Source organism: Serpula lacrymans (genome assembly GCF_000218685.1).
Source record: "Serpula lacrymans var. lacrymans S7.9 unplaced genomic scaffold SERLAscaffold_8, whole genome shotgun sequence".
In the NCBI taxonomy this organism is placed as follows: Eukaryota; Fungi; Basidiomycota; class Agaricomycetes; order Boletales; family Serpulaceae; genus Serpula; species Serpula lacrymans.
Window position 1 is genome coordinate 1,549,471 of NW_006763297.1, and position 24,588 is coordinate 1,574,058.

At 44.7% G+C, this 24,588-nt stretch overlaps 4 protein-coding genes across 4 annotated transcripts; 3 read left to right on the forward strand and 1 right to left on the reverse strand.

Moving 5' to 3' along the window:
- Positions 1–2,165: 2,165 nt before the first annotated feature.
- SERLADRAFT_392342 (uncharacterized protein) lies at positions 2,166–2,826 on the reverse strand (the record flags this gene model as incomplete). Its single annotated transcript, XM_007319548.1, has 2 exons — positions 2,166–2,710; positions 2,765–2,826. The coding sequence occupies 2 exons, from the start codon at positions 2,776–2,778 to the stop codon at positions 2,539–2,541; spliced, it is 186 nt and encodes a 61-aa protein (XP_007319610.1).
- Positions 2,827–5,526: 2,700 nt separating this feature from the next.
- Positions 5,527–6,291, forward strand: SERLADRAFT_336558 (uncharacterized protein; the record flags this gene model as incomplete). The annotated part of the gene is made up of 1 exon (XM_007319549.2): positions 5,527–6,291. A coding segment is annotated over one exon (765 nt), but the record flags the coding sequence as incomplete, so codon positions are not given.
- Positions 6,292–10,927: 4,636 nt separating this feature from the next.
- SERLADRAFT_392345 (uncharacterized protein) lies at positions 10,928–11,378 on the forward strand (the record flags this gene model as incomplete). Its single annotated transcript, XM_007319550.1, has 1 exon — positions 10,928–11,378. A coding segment is annotated over one exon (198 nt), but the record flags the coding sequence as incomplete, so codon positions are not given.
- Positions 11,379–11,675: 297 nt separating this feature from the next.
- SERLADRAFT_392346 (uncharacterized protein) lies at positions 11,676–12,125 on the forward strand (the record flags this gene model as incomplete). The annotated part of the gene is made up of 2 exons (XM_007319551.1): positions 11,676–11,782; positions 11,859–12,125. A coding segment is annotated over one exon (185 nt), but the record flags the coding sequence as incomplete, so codon positions are not given.
- Between the last annotated feature and the right edge of the window lie 12,463 nt (positions 12,126–24,588).

Genomic DNA, 24,588 nt, shown 5'->3' on the forward strand with positions numbered 1-24,588 from the left:
GCCCTCGCTTTTGTCGTTTCCCTTACTCCCCTTCCTTTGCCTAGCCCCACCATGGGCCCCTTCCTCTCCTTTTTATTCTCACCTGACGGTTGTTTCTGGATCCCCATTCTAATCCACTTTTCCGTCACCTCCACCCTCCTCCTCCTCATTTTATTTGCACCCCCACCATTTCTGATGTCACCACTTCCTATCCGCTTCCGTCGCCAATCCGTTGACTACCACGTGCCACTGCTGATATCAGCAAAGCCCCGGCGGCCGGTTCAAATAGGGCAACAGGTCCATCTTCATGACGTCGATCTGCCATCATATACTATCAAAACATCGGTCGCTCGTCTTGCCTGGTTGGAGCGTGGGTGGGTAGTTTTTGAGCTGGAGAAGGTTCATCCCCTTGCGTCGCCCATGTTCATCGCTGTCCCATTCACTTGGGTACACTTATCATTTGTCCATCGTCTTCGCTACAGCTACACCTACCACACGCTGCCTGGGACTCACTTGTTCCAAATTGGAACTACTCCTCTCCCTCCCTCGTTTGATCAGGTGGTCCAACACAACCAGTCCATTGATAAGGCCATGGAACTGTCGGATTTGGACTAGGTGGTGGACCGGTGGCTCCAGTTTCTTTTTCTTCAGCAGAACATTCATTTACAGTGCGATTATTTTTGATTTTTGAATCATTTTTATGGACACATATTTTTTTAGAATGCCTGACTGACAATAAAGGAACTGTGTTGATACTGATAGTGTTTTGCCTTGGCCTTTTTTTACTGCATCTTCCCATGACATCATGATTTTCCTGCTCTCTTTTTGCTATTGGACTTTACTTTATGGCTGTACAAACCTGTGACATTACTCACAGCATTCATTGTTCTATCTCTTTCTTTTCCTTTTTTTGACAATCTTATCCTGTACTACCTACACAGGATTTGTCAGCATACATTCCTTCCTTCATGTTCTTTCTCATTCTTTTTGCACAGCTATACTGTGCATAGCCTACTTTTCTTTTACTATATAAACCCCTGTATTTTACCTTGTAAAAAGAAGAACAAGAAATCCAATCCAGACTTCTTCTCTACTCTCAAGTTCACTACTCTGCTACTTGTGATCCAGTGTAGTCACAACACTTCCCACTTCTACCACTGTCAACTGCTGTCATCGTCACTTCTCACTTTTGAAGTCATTGTCATCCCTTTCGATTAGAGTCCTTCTGAGCACTACAGTTTGTGCGTCAGGAGCCTGCTATCACTGGGAACCTCGTCACCTCGTCATCCTCGTCGTTCTCAAACCTACCTTGTGCTACCATTAGCAAGGTAGTGCTCGTCTATACTCGCCACAAAGCACCTATCTTCCTATAAATTCAACTATCCCTCCTCCTCAAAACCCACACTCATACACCTCTGGGTTTTACTTTGAAGGATCTTTATACGTACCACCCCACGAACAACCAGACCACTCCACTGTTCTAGGAGGCAAAGCCCATAAACAAGTTCCGTGGAATCTGGGAGGATTGTGTGTTAGTTTGTTTTGTGTGTGGTTTTCTAACAACAGTTCTCATCATCAACATCGTCTAGAAGAAACTATTGAAGCCTCCATCCCTATCCCCAATGCCAGTACCTTCGGAACATTCTTTGACCATATTCGCTCAATCAGGGAAGATGAAAGGTCTGCTATTTTTGGTCTACTGAACAACCTTCAATATCGTCACAACATGAGCTCACTCTCAATAACTTCAGACTATGTCATGAGAGGACACCATGGCTTCGATGAAAACCACAACCTTTATGCGGATTATGTCCTACTCCATGCTCATTTGCGATTTGACCAGAATCATGGACCTGGAAGAGCACAATCTATTATCAGTCGCTCAGGAACTGCACATATTCGCTTCTTTCCTCAAACAGAGTCATTTCCAATTCCCACTGATGAAGATATAAATGGACCTCCATCACGTGATATGAATGGTCAAGTCAATGTGACGGTGGAGGTAATACAAGAATCCGATTCGGAGCCGATACACAATCATATAAATGGACTAATTGATGATTACTCATCCACTGATTCTGAATCACCACCCCCATATTCGCGTCAACAGTTACCATCAAACATCAGTGACTCACCCCCATCACTATCCTCTACCAATGCTACTATTGCTTCGTCAATTTCTCCTGATAATCGCACACTCATGCATACTATTTGCAATGATAGTCAAGAGGATGAAAGGGAGATTGAATCCTCACTGCCCCTTCACTTATCCTTCTCCACAACAATAGGAGTGGAGCATCAACCTTCCATCAATATATCATCCGATATTACTCCTTATCTTCGAACTTCCATGCATCATTATCATCATTTTCCCACATCACCATCAGCTCAGCCATTATCAATTATTCACACCAGTGCCAGAAATTCTACTCCGATTCTAACACATCTTCACTCCATCCTAAACGCTTACATCGAGCATTACAAGCACCTAACATGTCCTGGCTCGAAGGGTTTCATATTACTAAAGAAGCTCTCATCATCGAGATTGTGGTGGGAGTGTTACTTGTCCTCACCCTTTTCTACGGTTTTGTCTTCCCTCGTATTCGCGCTTATTGTCGACGAGAACGTGTTGAGGTTATTCACCTCCACAACAGGACAACTCATCCATCCAGTGCATCCACATTCACCACCAGCACTGAGGTACTTGCTAGTGCCGCAGTTGAAGTTTGAGGTAGATGCTGGTGATACATTTCTATATTCCTTTCTTACTTAACACTCCATTCAGCGCTCTTGGACCATATGCCACCTTTTCCCTTTTTCTTCTTTCTTGTTATATATCTATTACTTGTACAAAATGGCCTCTTGGATTTCTATGTTATCCGGTTTTTCCTTCCTTTACTCTTGTACCAACTTCTTTTTCTATTGTCTATGTTCGCCTTTCGTTCTTATCTGATCTTTTTCCTTCCCTCCTTGTAAAACTTCCGACCTCATCCCTATCCTATTTGGTCCGAGATGACGCAAAACTACCACGGCACTTTCCTTCTTTGAACACTTTTTGTTTTAACCCTAGTTACATGATAGACTTACATGATAGACATTGTGGATCCTATACCTGTACCAGCACCCGATTGGTCGAGTTTTGGAGCTTACAAACGTGTTGATCGCAAAGTCAAACCTGTTCCTGGAGTATTCCCAGAAGATGCACGTGTCACTCGGTCATTTCCAGAAGACCCACTCCTTTCGCTCCCACCCCTTCCTGTCCTTCCCCCAGAATTCATTCCCACGCCGAAGCTCACCAAGGAGCGCCTTTATGACGAAATGAAGCTAAACTCTGATGGATTCTTATGGCCAGAAGAGGAAAAGCTTTTCGCTCACATCATGATACTCAATCAGCGCAGTCTTGCCTTTGAGGAAACTGACAGAGGAACGTTCAGAGAAGACTACTTCTCTCCCTACGTCATACCTGTTCTCCCACATGTCCCTTGGGAATACAAGAACATTCCTATTCCTCCTGGAATCAAGAATGAAGTCATAGAATTGCTCAGAGACAAAATCAAAGCTGGAGTCTATGAGCCTAGCCAGTCATCTTATCGCTCTAAGTGGTTTTGCGTTCAGAAGAAGAATGGCAAGATTCGCATCGTCCATGATCTTCAGCCACTAAATGCAGTCACTATCAAAGACTCAGGAGTACCACCTATCCTTGACGACTTTGTGGAGCCATTTGCTGGTTTGCAATGCTATACTGTATTTGATCTTTTTTGGGGATTTGATGCTCGAAAAGTGCACCCTGACAGTCGTGACCTTACCTCTTTTCTATCGCCACTAGGACTTCTGAGGATTACTTCTATGCCTATGGGATTCACCAATTCCGTTCCAGAATTCCAGAATTGCATGACTTTCATCTTGCAAGACGAAATTCCGCATATTGCCAATATCTTTGTTGATGACCTCCCAATCAAAGGACCTACTTCTCGTTATGAAGATGCAGATGGCAACCCAGAGACTATTCCTGGCAACCCTGGCATTCGTAGATTTATATGGGAACATGCCATTGACGTTCATCGCATTATGCATAGAGTTGGTCATGCTGGCGGAACTTTCTCTGGAAAGAAGACTCAGTTATGTCGTCCTCAAGTTGTGATTGTCGGACACGTATGCTGCCCAGAAGGTCGTCTCCCTGACAGTACCAAGGTGGACAAGATTCTTAAATGGCCAATTCTCCAGACTCCCAAAGACGTTCGCAGTTTTCTTGGTCTATGTGGGACAGTTCGCATTTGGATCCGCAATTACTCTGCTCTTGCACGCCCCTTGACAGAATTGTATCGCAAAGGAGCTGAATTTTAATGGGATGAACACAGACAAGAAGCATTTGATGCTCTGAAGCATGCAGTATCTTCTGCACCAGCACTTCACCCTATAAATTATTCGTCACACAACCCAGTCGTTCTTTCAGTTGATACCAGCAAGATTGCTGTTGGTTTTATCCTCTCCCAGCTTGATGAAAATGGAAGGAAGCGTCCAGCTCGCTATGGCTCTATTCCCATGAATGATAGAGAGGCAAATTACAGTCAACCCAAACTAGAATTATATGGTTTGTTCAGAGCACTTCGTCATTTTTGCCTTTACATTGCAGGAGTAAAACACTTGCATGTGGAGGTGGATGCCAAGTATATCAAAGGCATGCTCAACGATCCAGATCTTCAGCCTAATGCCACTATCAATCGTTGGATTCAGGGCATCCTTCTCTTTGATTTCAAGCTCATTCACATACCTGCTGATCGTCATCGTGGTCCTGATGCATTATCTCGTCGTCAACCAACAGAGGAAGACTTTGAAGATGCTCAAGAATCAGATGATTGGCTTGATGATATCGCTCTTCTTGTTGATCTTGCCAGACCTCTCCCATATCACCCTATGTCACTCCCTTCGTTCCTTACCAATGATTCTTCTCAGTATGATACTCTTCGTCGAATCTTCCACTTTCTTCAAACTATGGAGCTGCCTATATTTTTCTCTCTTCAAGCTCAAAAGTGTTTTGTCAAGCGATCACTTCAATTCTTCTTGAAAGGAGACAGCATGTTCAAGCGTCGTCACTCTGCTCCTCCTCTCAAAGTCATCTTCAATCCTGACCTTCGACTTCACATCCTTACTGAAGCACATGAAAGGCTTGGTCACAGAGGAGTCAATGGTGTATTCTCTACAGTCAGAGAGCGCTTTTACTGGCCCCATATGTTACAGGATGTCAAGCATCATATTCGCACCTGCCATGAATGCCAGATTCGAAGTGTACGCAAAAGTGAAGTCCCACTTACCATCTCATCACCTCCTACAATCTTCACCAAAGTCTATGTCGACATTATGCTCATGCCCAAGGCCAGAGGATATCGATATCTTGTTGCTGCAAGAGATGATCTGTCACTTGCTGCAGAAGGAAGAGCATTGAAGAAAGCATCTGCACATAATCTTGCTCGCTTTTTCTGGGAAGAAATCATCTGTCGCTATGGAGCTATAGGAGAAGTTGTCACAGATAATGGAAGCGAAGTCAAAGGAGCATTTGAAGAGCTTGTGGAACGTTACCAGATCCCTCATATTCGCATTTCTCCCTACAATTCCAAGGCAAATGGTGTTGTTGAGCGTGGACACTTCGTCATAAGAGAAGCACTTGTCAAGTCCTGTGAAGGGAATGTCGATTTATGGCCAACCAAGGTCCATCATGCCTTCTTTGCAGACAAGGTCACTACTCGTCGTTCTACTGGATTCAGCCCTTTTTATCTGTTGCATGGAGTTGACCCAGTCCTACCATTTGATCTGACAGAAGCGACTTTCCTTGTTCATGGATTCCATACTGCAATGTCAACAGAAGACCTCATTGCTCTGCGCATTCGTCAACTAGAAAAGAGACAGGATGATTTGCAACAAGCTGCACTCACTATACGCAAAACTCGTCTCAGATCTAAAGCGCAGTTTGAGAAACTCTATGCACGAAGGATGTTCAAGAACGAATACCAGCCTGGAGAGCTTGTTCTAGTGCGGAATACTCAGGTTGAGAAAGAGCTGGATCGTAAAGCAAAGCCTCGTTACAATGGCCCTTATGAAGTTGTGCGACGTACTAAAGGAGGATCGTATGTTCTAAAAGAAATGGATGGATCAGTATCACGAAGAGGAATTGCAGCATTTTGCCTACTTCCCTATTTCAACCGCCACTCTATGCCCCTCTTGGACGAACTGGATGACCATGATAACGACCTAGATGAACCAGAAAATGAACCTGACTATGAGCATAACGACTCAGATGATGAAGATAATGATTAATGACTTACCTGAACGAATTTTATGCTGACATGACCCTTTAATGTGTTGCCATGTTTCATTCCCTATGACCCTACCTTTATGGAAGCAACTGGGGACAGTTGCAATTTCAAGTTGTCCGTGGATGTCATGCACCAAAGTTGATTGGTAGCATGGACAGGTGTCAATAACGAAGCGAATATTCAAAAAAACTCGCCTTTGCGCCACACAGGCACAGTGCCACGTGGAATAGTAATTAATATTGCCCTTTTTGAACTTGTGGCTGATCAGCACCACCTCTATTAGGCAATCCAGTCACGCTCACCTTTGCTTTTCCATCCGGTACTTTCCGCGTTTCGGCATTTCGGCAAATTTTCGCGTCGCCACTGGCTACACATTGCATTGTGCCCTCGCTTTTGTCGTTTCCCTTACTCCCCTTCCTTTGCCTAGCCCCACCATGGGCCCCTTCCTCTCCTTTTTATTCTCACCTGACGGTCGTTTCTGGGTCCCCATTCTAATCCACTTGTTTGTCACCTCCACCCTCCTCCTCCTCATCTTATTTGCACCCCCACCATTTCTGATGTCACCACTTCCTATCCGCTTCCGTCGCCAATCCGTTGACTACCACGTGCCACTGCTGATATCAGCAAAGCCCCGGCGGCCGGTTCAAATAGGGCAACAGGTCCATCTTCATGACGTCGATCTGCCATCATATACTATCAAAACATCGGTCGCTCGTCTTGCCTGGTTGGAGCGTGGGTGGGTAGTTTTTGAGCTGGAGAAGGTTCATCCCCTTGCGTCGCCCATGTTCATCGCTGTCCCATTCACTTGGGTACACTTATCATTTGTCCATCGTCTTCGCTACAGCTACACCTACCACACGCTGCCTGGGACTCACTTGTTCCAAATTGGAACTACTCCTCTCCCTCCCTCGTTTGATCAGGTGGTCCAACACAACCAGTCCATTGGTAAGGCCATGGAACTATCAGATTTGGACTAGGTGGTGGACCGGTGGCTCCAGTTTCTTTTTCTTCAGCAGAACATTCATTTACAGTGCGATTATTTTTGATTTTTGAATCATTTTTATGGACACATATTTTTTAGAATGCCTGACTGACAATAAAGGAACTGTGTTGATACTGATAGTGTTTTGCCTTGCCCTTTTTTTTACTGCATCTTCCCATGACATCATGATTTTCCTGCTCTCCTTTTGCTATTGGACTTTACTTTATGGCTGTACAAACCTGTGACATTACTCACAGCATTTATTGTTCTATCCCTTTCTTTTCCTTTTTTTGACAATCTTATCCTGTACTACCTACGCAGGATTCGTCAGCGTACATTCCTTCCTTCATATTCTTTCTCATTCTTTTTGCACAGCTATACTGTGCATAGCCTACTTTTCTTTTACTATATAAACCCCTGTATTTTACCTTGTAAAAACAGAACAAGAACTCCAATCCAGACTTCTTCTCTAATCCTAAGTCCACTTCTTACTGCTACTTGTGATCCAGAGTGGTCACAACACTTCCCACTTCTACCACTGTTAACTGCTGTCATCGTCACTCGTCACTTTTTGAAAGTGATTGTCATCCCCTTCGATTAGAGTCCTTCTGAGCACTACAGTTTGTGCGTCAGGAGCCTGCTATCACTGGGAACCTCATCATATTGTCGTTCTCAAACCTACCTCGTGCTACGATTAGCAAGGTAGTGCTCGTCTATACTTGTCACAAAGCCCCTATCCTTCTATAAATTCAACTATCCCTCCTCCTCAAAACCCACACTCATACACCTCTGGGTTTTACTTTGAAGGATCTTTATACGTACCACCCCACGAACAACCAGACCACTCCACTGTTCTAGGAGGCAAAGCCCATAAACAAGTTCCGTGGAATCTGGGAGGATTGTGTGTTAGTTTGTTTTGTGTGTGGTTTTCTAACAACAGTTCTCATCATCGACATCGTACATGGAACAAAACTTTTGATCGCAAGCTCCAGGAGCTCGGTTTCACAAGACTAAATGCAGAAACATGTCTCTATGTATTCCGGGACAACAAACAAATATACTTTGTTGTTGTCTATGTAGATGACCTCCTCCTAGGAGCTTCATCCCGAAAATTCATGGATATCACAAAAGCCAAACTTGAATCCATATTCAAAATGCGGGACCTTGGAGAAGCAAAATACATCCTCGGAATAGAAATCCAACGTGATTGTTCAAACAAAACAATATCCCTATTGCAACACCAATACATTGACACAGTCCTGGAGCGTACTGGAATGAAGAACTGCAAACCTGTATGGACACCAATGGCCCATGGATCAAAACTCCTTGCAAATGCTACAGGGGAAGATATTGTGCAACACGAGATGCATATTGAAGGGTGTCAAGTGTCATACCTCTCAATTGTAGGCTCCCTCATGTATGCCATGCTCGGAACCCGCCCAGACATTGCCTACGTCGTTGGAATACTAAGCAGGCATAGCTCAGCTCCAAGGAGCCATCACTGGGAAGCTGCAAAATGTGTCCTCCAATATCTGAAAGAAACCAGGGACATGGAACTACAATATGATGGCACAGATGTCTCCATGGACATGGATTTCTATGGATATTCAGATGCAGATTGGTCTGGAGACCCAGACACGTCACGATCAACATCAGGGTTTGTCTTTATCACCATCCGAGGAGCAATTTCCTGGACAAGCAAAAGACAAAACATGGTAGCTTTATCCTCCACAGAGTCAGAGTACATTGGATTGAGCAATGCTGGACAACACCTTGCATGGCTTCGGACATTTTTTGAAGAAATTGGACATGCTCAAAATGGACCTACAACATTGCACTGTGACAATCAAGCAGCTATCATTCTTACACGAGATCCACAGTTCCATTGTCGATGATGAGAACTGTTGTTAGAAAACCACACACAAAAACAAACTAACACACAATCCTCCCAGATTCCACGGAACTTGTTTATGGGCTTTGCCTCCTAGAACAGTGGAGTGGTCTGGTTGTTCATGGGGTGGTACGTATAAAGATCCTTCAAAGTAAAACCCAGAGGTGTATGAGTGTGGGTTTTGAGGAGGAGGGATAGTTGGAATATAGAAAGATAGGGGCTGTTAGTTTTGGTGATTCTGCACCTTTGTGCTACCTATATATTTTCATTCCTTTCTCTATCTATTCTTCTATCATTCACTATTGATTGTGTTCTCTATTATTTCGCCTTTGTGGCTGCTTTGTTTACCTTTGTTTACAAAACTTCGGACAGTATTGCAGAGTCCAATGCTTCCTATTCTCTAGTTACTCACATTGGACTCTAGGTACTGTATACCTGTCATACTCTCTAATAATACAGTTACTCACATTGGACTCTAGTTCCAGTCCCTGATTGCTCTCAGCAAGTGGCTAGACACTTCCTTCAAGCTTTGTTCTTAATAGGTTATGAGCCCTGTGCTCTAGCCATCTTCCTGACCTCATATCTCACCATCCAAGCATCCTACTGCTTATCCATCGTAACCATTGTCTTCTGGGACTCTCATTATCTCATCCATCACCTCAGATTACTCTGATCTCATCTTGATCTCCAACAACAACTCCTTGTTGCAAGTTACCCCCATTTCGGACGCTTTTTTTTTGGTCTTATCTGCACCATATCTCGCCCAATCCTTATCTGATCACCCTGTAACTTCTACCATCGTCTTCTACGGCCTAAATAACCCTAGGAGACCTGTCAGAGCGGTTGGATTTGAGCTGGATCTTTCTGTGAGCCTTCATCATCATTTGATCACCTTTTGGCCCCCTATTCCATATCTCCACATCCTGTGTTCGGATCTTGGCCTTATTTGAGCCATCTACTACCCTATACTATTGCACTTTACACCGTCAATTTGGGGGCAATCCATCCACTCCATCATCCTCTGTGAAGTTCGCATTTTTGGCACTTTCACCCCTATTGGACTCCTATTGCATATCTCCACATCCTGTGCTTCACTTCTTGTGATATTTGGGCCATCTATTACTCTATAAAAACGTTCCCTATACCTCTGATTTGGTGGCAATCCATCCATCTTATCTGTCTCTGCATCAATTTCGACTTTTTGCCCTATTTTTCGCTTTTTGGCATATCTGGTGTGTGCATAAAGCTCCAATCTTCTCTACTCTGTCCATTATCAGATAGAACAAGCCTATAGACTGTGAAGCTCGCCTGCATTGCCTCAGTTTGCTGTTGCCTAGAGCCTCTCTCAGTCTGCGGTGTTTGGGGAGCTTAAGTCACTTTGTTGACTCATATACAAGCCCTATTAACCAACACTGTCTCGAGGCGATTTCTCTGTTAATATCAGTGTGGAATTGAAAGGGGAACACAGGCGTAACCCTGTAGCAGCACTAGGAAGCCTTAGCACCCTCCTGGATCGCTTTTGGACACTTTTTGGACACTTTTTGGACCTATCCTTGCGCTTTCTGACCCTCTCCATATCCTCTCTCTACCGCCTCACCATCTTATCTGCTCGCCTCCTACTGTTGCCCATTGTCTTTGCCACTATTCCATCGCCTATAGCCGTCTCCTACATCATTTATCATTGCTCTATTGTCTTATACAACACCCATCATGTCTGACTCTGATCCCAAGTTCCATCCCTTGTCTGGCACTAACTACCCCCAGTGGAGTGGTGAAATGCAAGCTTGGTTGATGACCAAGGGACTGTGGAGGCTCGTCTCTGGCGCTGAAAAGTGTCCTGGGACTGACACTGAAGCAATAGAGAAATGGGAGTTGAGAGCTGAAAAGGCTGCTGGTGCATTATATCTCAATGTCACCAAAGAGCAGCGCATCCATCTTGATGGCATCATTGATGATCCTGTCAAGATCTGGGAGAAACTGGCAATTGTGCACGTCTCTAAGAAGCCTGGGACGAGATTTAATGCCTATGACGACTTCTTCTCTATCAGAAAGAAGGAGGACGAGTCCCTGCAGTCTCTCATGACCAGAATTGACGAAGGCATGCATCAGATTCAAAATCTTCGTCCTACTGGCTTCTCATTGTCTGAATTAGACGATGAATTGACATGCATGGCCATGATTAGGGCACTTCCTGATCAATATGCCCACTTCACTTCATCTCTACTACTTCTGGGCACCTTGGACAAGACCCAGCTCAGGGATGCTTTCCTTGCTGAAGAGGTCAATCGCCGTCGTCGTGCTGAAGTCAATTCTGCCTTGCATTCTTCGTCTACCACTGCCAATAGCACCTGCACCCATCCTAACTGCCATCATTGCAACCAATCCACCACCTCTACTCGCGTTCAGTGTGATTTCTGTGGTTTACTTGGTCATACCCAAGACAAATGCCACAGATACATTGCTAGTCACCAACAGGCAGTGGAGGGTGCTAAGAATCGCTACAAGCGTGGCAATAAGGCTCAGGCAGGCTCCAGCAACTCTCAGAATACCTCTCAGCAGCCCAAATCTTCGCCCAACAATGCCAATTCATCTACTGTGGTCACTGAATCAGCTGGGAATGCAAGTCTTCGTTCCATTCATCCCTCTGATCCTCATTGCCCTCTCCAACTTGATGCTGACATTGATTGGAATGCAGACACAGGCGCCACTTCTCATATGACACCTCATCGTCATTGGATGCACCACTATACCCCATATCGTGTGCCAATCAAGCTGGCTGATCACACTGTTGTCTATTCAGCTGGTGTTGGTACTGTGGTGTTTAATCCTGTGATGAATGGCAAAGTGGCTAGGGCTGTGGAATTCTCTAGAGTGCTCCATGTACCAGATCTTCGAAATAATCTCCTCTCAGTCTTGTATTTAACTCGTCAAAGTGGTTTCAATGTCACTATTTCATCTCATTCCATGTCCTTTATGCGTGACAACACTCTCTTGTTCACTGCAACTATCAATGACAACAATGCAGCATTCCTTGATGGATCTACTGCTGCTTGTGTTGAATTGGGACATTTTACTGCGACTATACCACTTGATTTGATGCTCTGGCATCGCAGATTGGCTCACCACCATCATGCTGATGTCAAGAGACTGATACAGAGAGATCTGGTCACTGGGCTTACACTGGAATCCAAGGCTGCTCCTGATCCTGTCTGTGAACCGTGCTTGTCTGGCAAGATGCATGCCAATCCATTCCCCTCATCTGATACTCGCTCTGCTCATCCTTTGGACCTCATCCATTCTGATGTACACCAAGTCTCTTCCCCCACATTCTCTGGTTATCGCTACTGGGTCACCTTCATTGACGATCACAGTCGATTCCGTGTTGTTGTGCCTCTCAAGGCCAAGTCAGATGTCTTTGATGCTTTCAAGAGATTCAAGGCTTATGCTGAGACTCAATTGGAGCGTAAAATCAAGGCTCTGCGCGATGACAAAGGAGGAGAGTACATGTCCAAGGAATTTGAGCAATTCACAGATGATCATGGGATTGTCAGACAGCATACCACCAGGAATCGTCCTCAGCAGAATGGTGTGGCAGAGCGAGCAAACAGACTTCTGACTGAGCGTATCACTGCCATGTTATCAGAGTCTGCATTGCCTAACAGCTTCTGGGGTGAATGTCTGTCCGCTTTGGTGCATGTCTGGAACAGGTGTCCCACTGATGCAGTGGCCCATGCCACTCCATTTGAGTTGTGGTATGGACGCAAGCCTGACATGTCTCACCTTCGCATTTGGGGCTGCACTGCCTATGTGCATGTGCAAAAGGACAAAAGAGGCGTCTTTGGCTCTCATATGGAGAAATGTGTGTTCATTGGTTACCCTGAGGGATACAAGGGATGGAAATTCTACAATCCTACCACCAAGCACACTGTTATCTCTGAGAGAGCTGATTTTGATGAGCGCTACTTCCCTGGCTTGAAGAGGTCTTCTGACAATGTCCCGCCTCCACCTCCCACTCCACCTTCGCTATCCATGCCATTGGGCCTGATTGAGGATGTCCCTGCACCTGGTCCAGGGGGAGATATGGGCCCACCAGCTGCGCTTCAGCAGCCTCAACCATTGCCTGACAATGGGCCTCATTTGGACCTTGATGCAAAACCACCTGTGAATCAACCTCCTGAGCTTCCAAATCACCCTCCTCATCGCTCACCTTCTCCTGACTTGCCTATTGCACTGAGACGCCCTGTAAGGGCTAGGAGACCACCTAGACCATGGTGGCTTCAACACAGACAACCTACTCCTGCCATTGAGAGTGATGACAGTGATTCTGAGGCAGTTGATGATGAAGTGGCACACTTTGGAGACTCTGCTGAGCCTAGGTCATTTGCAGATGCAATGAAGCGTCCTGATGCAGATAAATGGAGAGAGGCAGCCATGGAAGAGCTTCAAGCTCATGAGCGCAATGGTACTTGGTCACTAGTGGAACTACCTCCTGGAGTCAAGGCTATTGGTGGCAAGTGGGTCTTCAAGATCAAGCGCAACTCAGATGGCACTGTTGAGCGCTACAAGGCCAGATATGTGGCCAAAGGTTATAACCAGCGCCCTGGCTTTGATTTCCTCGAAATATTTGCACCTACTGTCCGCATATCATCCATCAGAGTTGTCCTTGCCATTGCAGCCATCCACAACCTCCATTTGCGCTCCATTGACATTTCCCATGCATTCCTGAATGGAGTCATGGATGTCAAGGTCTACATGCATCAGCCAGAGGGATTCCATCAGGGTCCTCGCAATCTTGTTTGCCAGTTGGACAAGGCCATCTATGGGACAAAGCAGGGAGGCAGAATGTGGAACCAGAAGATGCACACTGTGCTTGAAAAACTCGGATTCAAGCGTACTTATTCAGACTCTGCCATCTATGTCTTTAACAGAGCTGATGTGCGCATTATCCTGCCTGTCTTTGTTGATGACATGACACTGGCATCCACTTCTACTTCTGCACTTGACCAAGCTGTCAAGGACCTCTCCCTGCACTTTAAGCTTCGTGATCTTGGCCCTACTTCTTACCTACTTGGCATTTCCATCACTAGAGACCTAAGTAATTGCACCATCTCCCTCTCCTAACATCAGTACACTCTGGACATTCTGGAGCGCTTTGGCATGAAGGACTGCAAGCCTGTGTCCACTCCCATGGATCCTGGTTTGCGCCTCACCAAGGACATGTCTCCCAAAACATCCAGTGATGCTGCTTTGATGAAGGACATTCCCTACCTTGCTGCTGTTGGTGCTCTGATGTATCTGGCCACTACCACTCGTCCTGACATTGCCTACACTGTTGGAGTCCTTGCCAGATATAACTCTAATCCTGGTCTTACTCACTGGAGCGCTGTTAAGCACTTGTTCCGCTACTTGCAAGGCACCCTTGATCATTCCCTTGTCCTTGGTCCTGATCCCAATTCCACTGAACTCTTCACCACTTTCTCTGATGCTGATCATGGTGGTGACAAGGACTCTGGTCGTTCTACTGGTGCCTATATTGTCAAGATGGGATCTGGTGCTGTCTCCTGGAGCTCCAAGCTTCAGAACATTGTTGCTCTGTCCACCACTGAAGCAGAATATATTGCTGCTGTTGAGGCTGGCAAAGAGATTTGCTGGATGCGAAATTTGTTGAAGGAAATGGGCTATCCTATCACCTCTCCTTCCACCCTTCATATTGACAACCAATCTGCCATCTCTGTATCCAAGAACCCTGAGCACCATGGTCGGATGAAACACCTTGATCTGCGATGGCATTGGTTGAGAGATGTTGTTGACTCTGGGCAGATTGCTCCTACCTTTGTTCCCACTGCTGAAATGCCTGCAGACTTGTTGACCAAGGCTCTTGCCAAGCCTAAAGTGGAAGTGTTCAGGAAGATGATGGGACTTATTAGATCAGGGGGGAGCTGATGCTTGGGAGGTGCAGCATCAGGGGGGAGTGTTAGTTTTGGTGATTCTGCACCTTTGTGCTACCTATATATTTTCATTCCTTTCTCTATCTATTCTTCTATCATTCACTATTGATTGTGTTCTCTATTATTTCGCCTTTGTGGCTGCTTTGTTTACCTTTGTTTACAAAACTTCGGACAGTATTGCAGAGTCCAATGCTTCCTATTCTCTAGTTACTCACATTGGACTCTAGGTACTGTATACCTGTCATACTCTCTAATAATACAGTTACTCACATTGGACTCTAGTTCCAGTCCCTGATTGCTCTCAGCAAGTGGCTAGACACTTCCTTCAAGCTTTGTTCTTAATAGGGGCTTGGTGACGAGTATAGATGAGCACTACCTTGCTAATTGTAGCACAAGGTAGGTTTGAGAACCACAAGGATGACGAGGTGACGAGGTTCCCAGTGATAGCAGGCTCCTGACGCACAAACTGTAGTGCTCAGAAGGACTTTAATCAAAAGGGATGACAATGACTTCAAAAATGGGAAGTGATGATGACAGCAGTTAACAGTGGTAGAAGTGGGAAGTGTTGTGACCACACTGGATCACAAGTAGCAGAGAGTAGTGAACTTGAGAGTAGAGAAGAAGTCTGGATTGGAGTTCTTGTTGTTTTTTTATTTTTTACAAGGTAAAATACAGGGGTTTATATAGTAAAAGAAAAGTAGGCTATGCACAGTATAGCTGTGCAAAAAGAATGAGAAAGAATATGAAGGAAGGAATGTACGCTGACGAATCCTGCGTAGGTAGTACAGGATAAGATTGTCAAAAAAAGGAAAAGAAAGGGATAGAACAATAAATGCTGTGAGTAATGTCACAGGTTTGTACAGCCATAAAGTAAAGTCCAATAGCAAAAAGAGAGCAGGAAAATCATGATGTCATGGGAAGATGCAGTAAAAAAAAGGGCAAGGCAAAACACTATCAGTATCAACACAGTTCCTTTATTGTCAGTCAGGCATTCTAAAAAATATGTGTCCATAAAAATGATTCAAAAATCAAAAATAATCGCACTGTAAATGAATGTTCTGCTGAAGAAAAAGAAACTGGAGCCACCGGTCCACCACCTAGTCCAAATCTGATAGTTCCATGGCCTTACCAATGGACTGGTTGTGTTGGACCACCTGATCAAACGAGGGAGGGAGAGGAGTAGTTCCAATTTGGAACAAGTGAGTCCCAGGCAGCGTGTGGTAGGTGTAGCTGTAGCGAAGACGATGGACAAATGATAAGTGTACCCAAGTGAATGGGACAGCGATGAACATGGGCGACGCAAGGGGATGAACCTTCTCCAGCTCAAAAACTACCCACCCACGCTCCAACCAGGCAAGACGAGCGACCGATGTTTTGATAGTATATGATGGCAGATCGACGTCATGAAGATGGACCTGTTGCCCTATTTGAACCGGCCGCCGGGGCTTTGCTGATATCAGCAGTGGCACGTGGTAGTCAACGGATTGGCGACGGAAGCGGATAGGAAGTGGTGACATCAGAAATGGTGGGGGTGCAAATAAGATGAGGAGGAGGAGGGTGGAGGTGACAAACAAGTGGATTAGAATGGGGACCCAGAAACGACCGTCAGGTGAGAATAAAAAGGAGAGGAAGGGGCCCATGGTGGGGCTAGGCAAAGGAAGGGGAGTAAGGGAAACGACAAAAGCGAGGGCACAATGCAATGTGTAGCCAGTGGCGACGCGAAAATTTGCCGAAATGCCGAAACGCGGAAAGTACCGGATGGAAAAGCAAAGGTGAGCGTGACTGGATTGCCTAATAGAGGTGGTGCTGATCAGCCACAAGTTTGAAACAGGCAATATTAATTACTATTCCACGTGGCACTGTGCCTGTGTGGCGCAAAGGCGAGTCTTTTTGAATATTTGCTTTGTTATTGACACCTGTCCATGCTACCAATCAACTTTGGTGCATGACACTGTGCTCGCACAAAACACATTCAACGGAAATATCATTTTATCCAAGATGACTTAGTATCAAAGGGAGAGGCAGTAATCAGATATGTTCCTACAGGAGATATGGTTGCAGACATTCTCACTAAACCCCTCACTCATGAAAAACACTGGAAATTCTCTAAAGCTATGGGACTACGGTTGCACTCGAGTGGGAGTGACAAAACCGGATAAACCCGGTCTCTGCCGGAGCAGCCATTGTTCTCCATGGAGCATAGCCACCACTCCATGGAGTAACCATTGTTCTCCTAGGAGCACAATTGTACTCCTAGGAGTCATTATACTGTAGCGAGTAGCACCTCCGACTATAAGTAGTAGGGGGCTTAGTATAGAAATACCTCAGTCGTTTCTATAGCCTCTTGGGCAGCGGCTGAGGTATGTTACATTACATTTATTAGAGATCACCTTAAACTAACATCAATTGTAGTTTCACATAGGTAAATAATAAAGTCGTTTCTATAGCCTCTTGGGCAGCAGCAGCTGAGTTTCACATAGATTTATTACATCTCAGACAGGATTTTATGTATTCCTGTACATCTTTGACCATGCCAGCCCATGTAGTTTCTGGAGATCAACTCCATTGTTTGTTGCCACCCAGGGTGCCCAGCCACTGGAGTGTTGTGATGTTTGTCTATTGCCTTGATCCTTGCAGATTCAGGCACATAGATTATATCTTTAAAATTCCCGTCTTCCCATAAATAGTTTTCGTTGCCATCAAGGTGTGCCTTCTCTTCTGAGGAGATGTCTTTCTTGAAGACTTCCAGAAGATCGGAATCCTGCCCAATTCTAACATTGGCAACCCTTGATTGATCTATCAGGGTGACACCTTTGTTGTCATCTTTGATGCCATTGGCATGATCCTCTCTTCTGGATAAAGTGTCCACTTTCCCCATAGAAGTTCCAGGCTTATGAATTAATTTGTAATTAAATCTAGACAAGTACACCGCATAGCAAGCCTGTCTTCGGTGCAAGTCTTGGGCCGTCATAAAATATTCCAGATTCTTATGATTGGTCCAAATTTTGAATTGGTGCCTAGCACCTTCTAAGTAGTGCCGCCAGTGCTCTAGAGCTCTAATGATGGCCAGCATCTCCTTGTCGTAGATTTGATAGTTGCGCTCTGTAGGCAACAAACTATGCAATAAATAGGCACAAGGCCTCCAAAGATCATCAGGACATCTGATTGATAGAACAGCCCCAGTAGCAAAATCAGAAGAGTCGGTTTTGTTAGAATATACTCTGACATACCAATACCCCATAGGATAATACTTCTGATTTGTAAGCCAATCCAGTATGCAGCAGCTATACTGTGTAAGACGTCCGTGGTTGCATGTCAAGTTTAAGATCCTATATTGTATAACCTTGGCCATATAGCTCAATTGGTAGAGCAGCTGGCATGTATCCAGAAGGTTCCAGGTTCAATCCCTGGTCTGGTCATTATCCAATTTTATCAGGTTTCTAGCCGGAACTCTTTGTCTACTTCTGGAAATGTTAATATAGACACTGTTGTAAATGCCTGTTTAAGCTTATCAAAAGCTTCTTGTTCTTTGGTGCCCCAGTGCCAAACAATGTCCTTTTTAGTCAGATCGTTCAATGGTCTCGTTATTTTTGCAAAGTCCTCAACAAATCTTCAATATAAATTGCCTAAGCCAAGGAAGGCCCTAACTCCTTTGACGCAAGTAGGTTCTGGCCAATCCAAAATAGCTTGAACTTTCTCAGGGTCCATCCTGATTCCGTTCTAGCCAATTATTATACCAAGGAAGTCTACTTCCTTTACTTTAAAGTTACATTTTTTGGGTTTGACAAATAGTTCCCGTTCCTGTAGGCGTTGAAGGACTTCTTGCACAATCCTGTCATGCTCAGCCTCATTGTCTGACTTTGTGAATATTAATAAATTGTCAATGTAAATGACAACACAGTTTTCTATATCCGCAAAGATCTTGTTCATCATGCTCTGGAAGGTCGCCGGTGAATTGATTAACCCAAAGAACATAACAAGGGGTTCAAAGGATCCTCAGTGGCACATGAATGTGGCCTTCCAAGCATCTTTTTCTTTGATGCATACATTATTGTACCCCCATCTGAGATCCATCTTTGTTAAGATCTTGGTACCAGCCAATTTGTCCACTAGCTGACTAATCAACACAGTTTTCTATATCCCCAAAGATCTCATTCATCATGCTCTGGAAGGTCACCGGTGAATTGATTAACCCAAAGAACATAACGAGGGGCTCAAAGGATCCTTGGCGGCACATGAACACAGCCTTCCAAGCATCTTCTTCTTTAATTTGTACATTATTGTATCCCCAGCCAACTTGTCTACTAGCTGACTGATCAAAGGCAGCGGATACACATTTTTAACTGTGTACTCATTCAAGTAACGATAGTTCATAATTATGCGCTTCTTACCATCTTTTTTAGGAATGAAGAACACCGGGGATGCCATAGGGTTTTTGGAAGGTCTGATGTAACCCTTCCTAAGCTGTTCGTCTATGATACTAGAAACCTCATCTCTTTCTGGAGCAGAGAGGGGAATTATGTGTCCTTTTCTAGGTTTGAAGGTGTCCTTCAAATCTATAGCATGGTCCCAAGGCTTAGCCTCTGGGAAGCACTCTGATTTATGTTTAGAAAAGACTTTCCAGAAGACTTTCCAGAAGTCATGGTACTCGGGAGGTACCAGCCTCTTGATCTCTTCCTCGGGTTTTACCTTGTCATTGTCATTGTCAATCTTATCTAAAGGTCGGAGCTTAGCATAGTCTGACAGACGCGACACGGCTTACCCAATTCATTGCACTCCTGAGGGCAATGTGACAATGTGACAACCCCTGTCTGCCAGTTGATCTCAGGATTGTGTTTAAATAGCCAGGTCCAGCCTAAGATTAAATTAATCTTCCCCAGTTGGGTAGCTTCAGCGGTGACTTGTTCTCTGTGTCCTTGGTACTCGACAACAAAAGAACATTTGTGCGTAATGCAGCCACCTGCATTAAGTGTACCGTCAATGTTATAGACGGGAATAGATACATCTAATTTTACCAGGGGGAGTCCAATTTGCTCCACCCAGACCTGATCTATGAAGATGCTGTTAGCGCCTGAATCAAGCAGTGCGCTAGTTGGGTGTACTATGCCCTGGGCAAGGTTTTCCACACCAACATCTAAACAGATCTCTTTTTGGAATAAATATATGTGCATCAACACATGCCTTGGGATTTCTGTGGAAAGTGGCTCCAAAGAAGAAAAGGAAGAAGTATCAAAAGGAACATGTTTTTCTATTTTAGGATTTTCTATATTTTTATTTGTATTTTTACCAGAATCAAGCACCCTAGTGTTTGTCTTGCCAGGGCCACGCTCCAAGGGAGACACTGGTGCAGTGGTAGTATCGTAAATATTACAATCACAGTGCTTTATACAAGTACACACTTCAGATAATAAATTTAGAAATCTATTTACAAATTGGGGAGCCACCCCCATCTTTCCTTTATTGCTCGTGCAACACCCTGGAGCAGGGGCCACCTTGTTGTGGTTTACTTCATTTTTCATAGGAGCAAAGGCACCCAAGTGACCTAAGCTTTGAACTCTTTTCCCTGAGCCTTCATTTCAGCAACCTGCTGGTCGTAAAAGAAGGCCCGGATCTCGTTGTACGAACAACTGGCCAGATTGTTGAGCTGATTGTCCGGCTTTTCAGCTTCTCATTGGCGTGCCTGGCGCCCTTGGTTATTATTTTTTTTGTTGGCCAGCCTGTGCCTCGTTTTTACACTGCCAGGACATGTGCCCTACTTTGCCGCAATTATAGCAGTTTCCTGTGAATCTGCGCTTCTGTCTGCCTTGAACCACACCTATATCCATTGAGGCTCCCTGCCCTGGTTGCAGCCTGAACAGCTTGAACCCATGAGAGTGATTTTGATTTTGGTTTGATGACCCAGGGCACCTCTGGGAAAAGTTGTTTTTGGTGGTGGACCTGCCACCAAATTGCATAGTGTAGAGCTCTATGGCCCTACCAATTTTTTGAACCTCCTCAGTAGCTTCTGCAAGGTTTTTGCTCCACATATGTTGTATGTAAAGCTGTTGTGCAATGGCAGGTGACACATTGCGCTCCAACAGCTCTACGGCATGTTCATTTCCTAAATCCCCTTGGATGGAGAGGGCCAGGAACTGGGTTATGAAATCATTCATCCTCATGTTGCCTTGTTTGAAGGAATGGATTTGCTGACGCACCCAGTCACGCTCAGCTTGCGGTTTAAAATATTTTTTGATCTCGACTTTGAGATCATCCCAGGTGGGCCACACACCTGCCATGTAGCACTCCTGTAGTCTAACTTGGGCGTATTGACCCACCACAGGGCCTTTGTGTCACGACTTGAACCAGAAGCGCTAGTCTGAGCGCTAGTTTCCTTTTTTCATTTTCTTTGATATCTGATCACATGACAGATAAGATATGTTAAGCTGCTGCTTTAGCGCGGATAACATAAATACGTAGTTATATCAGATCACGTGACCATCACATGACAAGAGTCTAGAACCATTACAAAGAACATCAGTCAGCGCCTCATGGCTGACTTTCAGAAACATATATATAGTAGACCACCATGTACATACTTTCCTCAGTTGTTGATTAATTCTCAATCGCTATCTTGTAACGCTACTTGTTTGATTTGAATCTTCATCCCTCCGTTAACTCGGTATAGGGGATAAGGGTTTTTACACAATCAACAACTGCCACAAGTACCGTTTATGAATATAACAGCAACAATCCTAACCACCATCATCGTCACCGTCATCATCATCTTCCTCATCCTAAAACTACTTAAACGCTCAAACCAAACTACCACTACCCTCCCACTTCATCACCTACCCACTCACCCCGACACCATCTTATCATTTTTTCCTGCCAACATCTCTCCCTCCTCATCCCAAGACTCGTTTGTAACCATCCCCCTGTAAATACATTTTATATCACTATAATCTCTTTGGTGTGGAACCATTGGGATTTTCTCGGTTTTACATAGTTTCCATTTTGATTTCCTCTGACCAGGCCGCGCATTTGCGTCCGCCAGTCGGGAGAAGGACTGAAAGCCTAATAAGCTGGTCACATTGGGACAACCATTCGGACCCCAATTTATCACTATACCTTTTACATAAAATTCGTAAAATACAAAAATAGTTACTATACATACATAGTCAGTAGTGGGCTGAAGAGGACCACTTTGACTCAAAGAGAACAGATAGACTACTAGGATCTTAGAAAGCGGTGTATCGATCCAGCTTATCACTGGTGAACTCCTTTCTATGCTTAGTAGAGATTTTTACATTTGGATCGGAGAGCGACACATTTACTCCCAAGATTACGTATTCAAAGGGCAATTCCCCCTACCAGAAATAGTACCCATCAGAATCCCATCCCCTTTAATCAAATCCGAAACTCCCCCTCCTCCCCAACTTACATTCAATGTCAAACCTAGAATATCGCGATCTGCCCGAGCCATCCAACAGCACGGACAGCGCATTTACCAGGGAAATGATGGATGCATTACCCAGAATAGACACTCCCCCCCCCCGAAAGAAGCGCGATTGGAAGCATACGTAAAACAAGAAGTAGAAAAAGCAATAAGACAAACACAAATGCATTACCAATCGCAGCTAGACGAGGCGCTCGAAGAAGTGAGCGTCTTGCAAAGAAAATTAAAGAAACAGATACCATCACCTCCAGAAAAGGTGGAAAGAAGTAGAACGGCACTGGAGAAACCCGAGAACTTCTCCGGAGATAAGAAAAAGTATAGGGCCTTTAGAGAGTCCTTATTACTACATTTCGAAGACGATGCCGTATATTTCCGAGATGACCGAAAAAAGATAAGCTTTGTGCTATCTTTTATGAAAGAAGGAGAAGCCGCGGCCTTCCGAACCGATTGGCTAGAGAACCGAGTCGACGCCCAACAGCTGGGGCTCGATATTACGAACACTTACGGAAGTTGGCCGTACTTTGCGGACAAAATGGAAGAAAGGTTCAAGGACAGCTTTGAAAAAGAAACTGCCAAGAACGAAATATTGACCCTGAAACAGGGCAATGAAACCGCCCAAGCCTTCTTTGAAAGGTTTGAGGAAAAGAAAAGATGGGCGGGATATACAAATAGGATAAACGAAGAGTTCCTCATATCTCTACTCAGAAGGAACATGAATAAGCCGCTAGTAGACAGGGTGATCTACGGCGGGCATATTCCCAGAGATTACCAAGAGTGGAAAAGAGAACTCATTGGAATAGACTATATTTGGAGAGAAAGAGAGAAAGAGAAGAAAGGCTCCGATACTGGGAAGAAACCCTATTCGGAACAAAAGAAAGAAGGAGAGAAGAAGAAAGACGGAACCGGATATACCTATACCGGTAGCGGAGAAAGAATGGAGGTGGACAAAGCAAAGTTCCGCACGGAGGGACGATGCTACCGATGCGGAGAAAAGGGACATAGAAGCTTCGAATGCAAAGACGCACAAAAAAGGAAGCCACAATTTAATGTCCGAGAGTTCCTAGAAAAGATGACAAAAGAGGAAAGGGAAAAACTCCTTGAGGGTTTTTAAAGAGGCCAGCGGTACCGCATCGACCGACTGAGCCTAAAGACGTTTCGAATCGATTTCTTCCTTTAACTGTAGATACATATGACTCAGAATTGTTACGCTGCAGCTTTAGCGCGGATGACAATAAAACTATTTCCACTCAGACAAAGAAAGAAATCCGAAATGAAAAAGATGCAACTAGAGTAAAAGCGGCGCAGAGTGATAAGACATCCGCAGTTTCGACGGCGGGCGAATCACTAAAAAGTGCAGCATTTACGATAGAACCTAAGATTCCTACACCCGATGCGGCGAGCTCTACGGAGAAAAACGCAGCAGAGATTGTAGAAGAGAGGTCAGGAACCCCTCTAAAAAAACCTAGAACAGAAGTCTGGACCCCAGAATGGGTAGTAGACAGGCTAAGAGACCAAAAGGAAGAAAGATCCATTGGGATTCTGAGTGCCTGGACACATAAAAAGAGAGCGAGAGAAGTAACCCGGGAAACGATAAAAGAAATCAACCGGTTACCAAAAGTAGAAGCTATACAAGCGATCATAGAAATTGCCTCCCCAAAAAAGTACATTAGGGGCACCCAAGGCAATCAAATGAACGTAAAATGTAAGCTTACTACGTTAGATACTCTCCAATCAGAAACAGTCGAAGCACTATTGGACAGTGGATGCACGGGGAGTTGCATCGACTCCCAATTTGTGAAAGACAAAGGATATGAGACAAGGAAGATACCGAGACCTATTCCAGTCTATAATGCAGATGGAACTCTTAATAAAAACGGAGCCATCAATGAATTTGTAATACTACTCATGGAAATCGACGGACACGTCGAGAAGATACATCTTGCCGTAACCAATCTGGGTAACGGAAAAATGTTTCTAGGACATGAGTGGTTGAACAAACATAATCCTAAAATAGACTGGAAAGAATCGAAGTTGACCTTTGA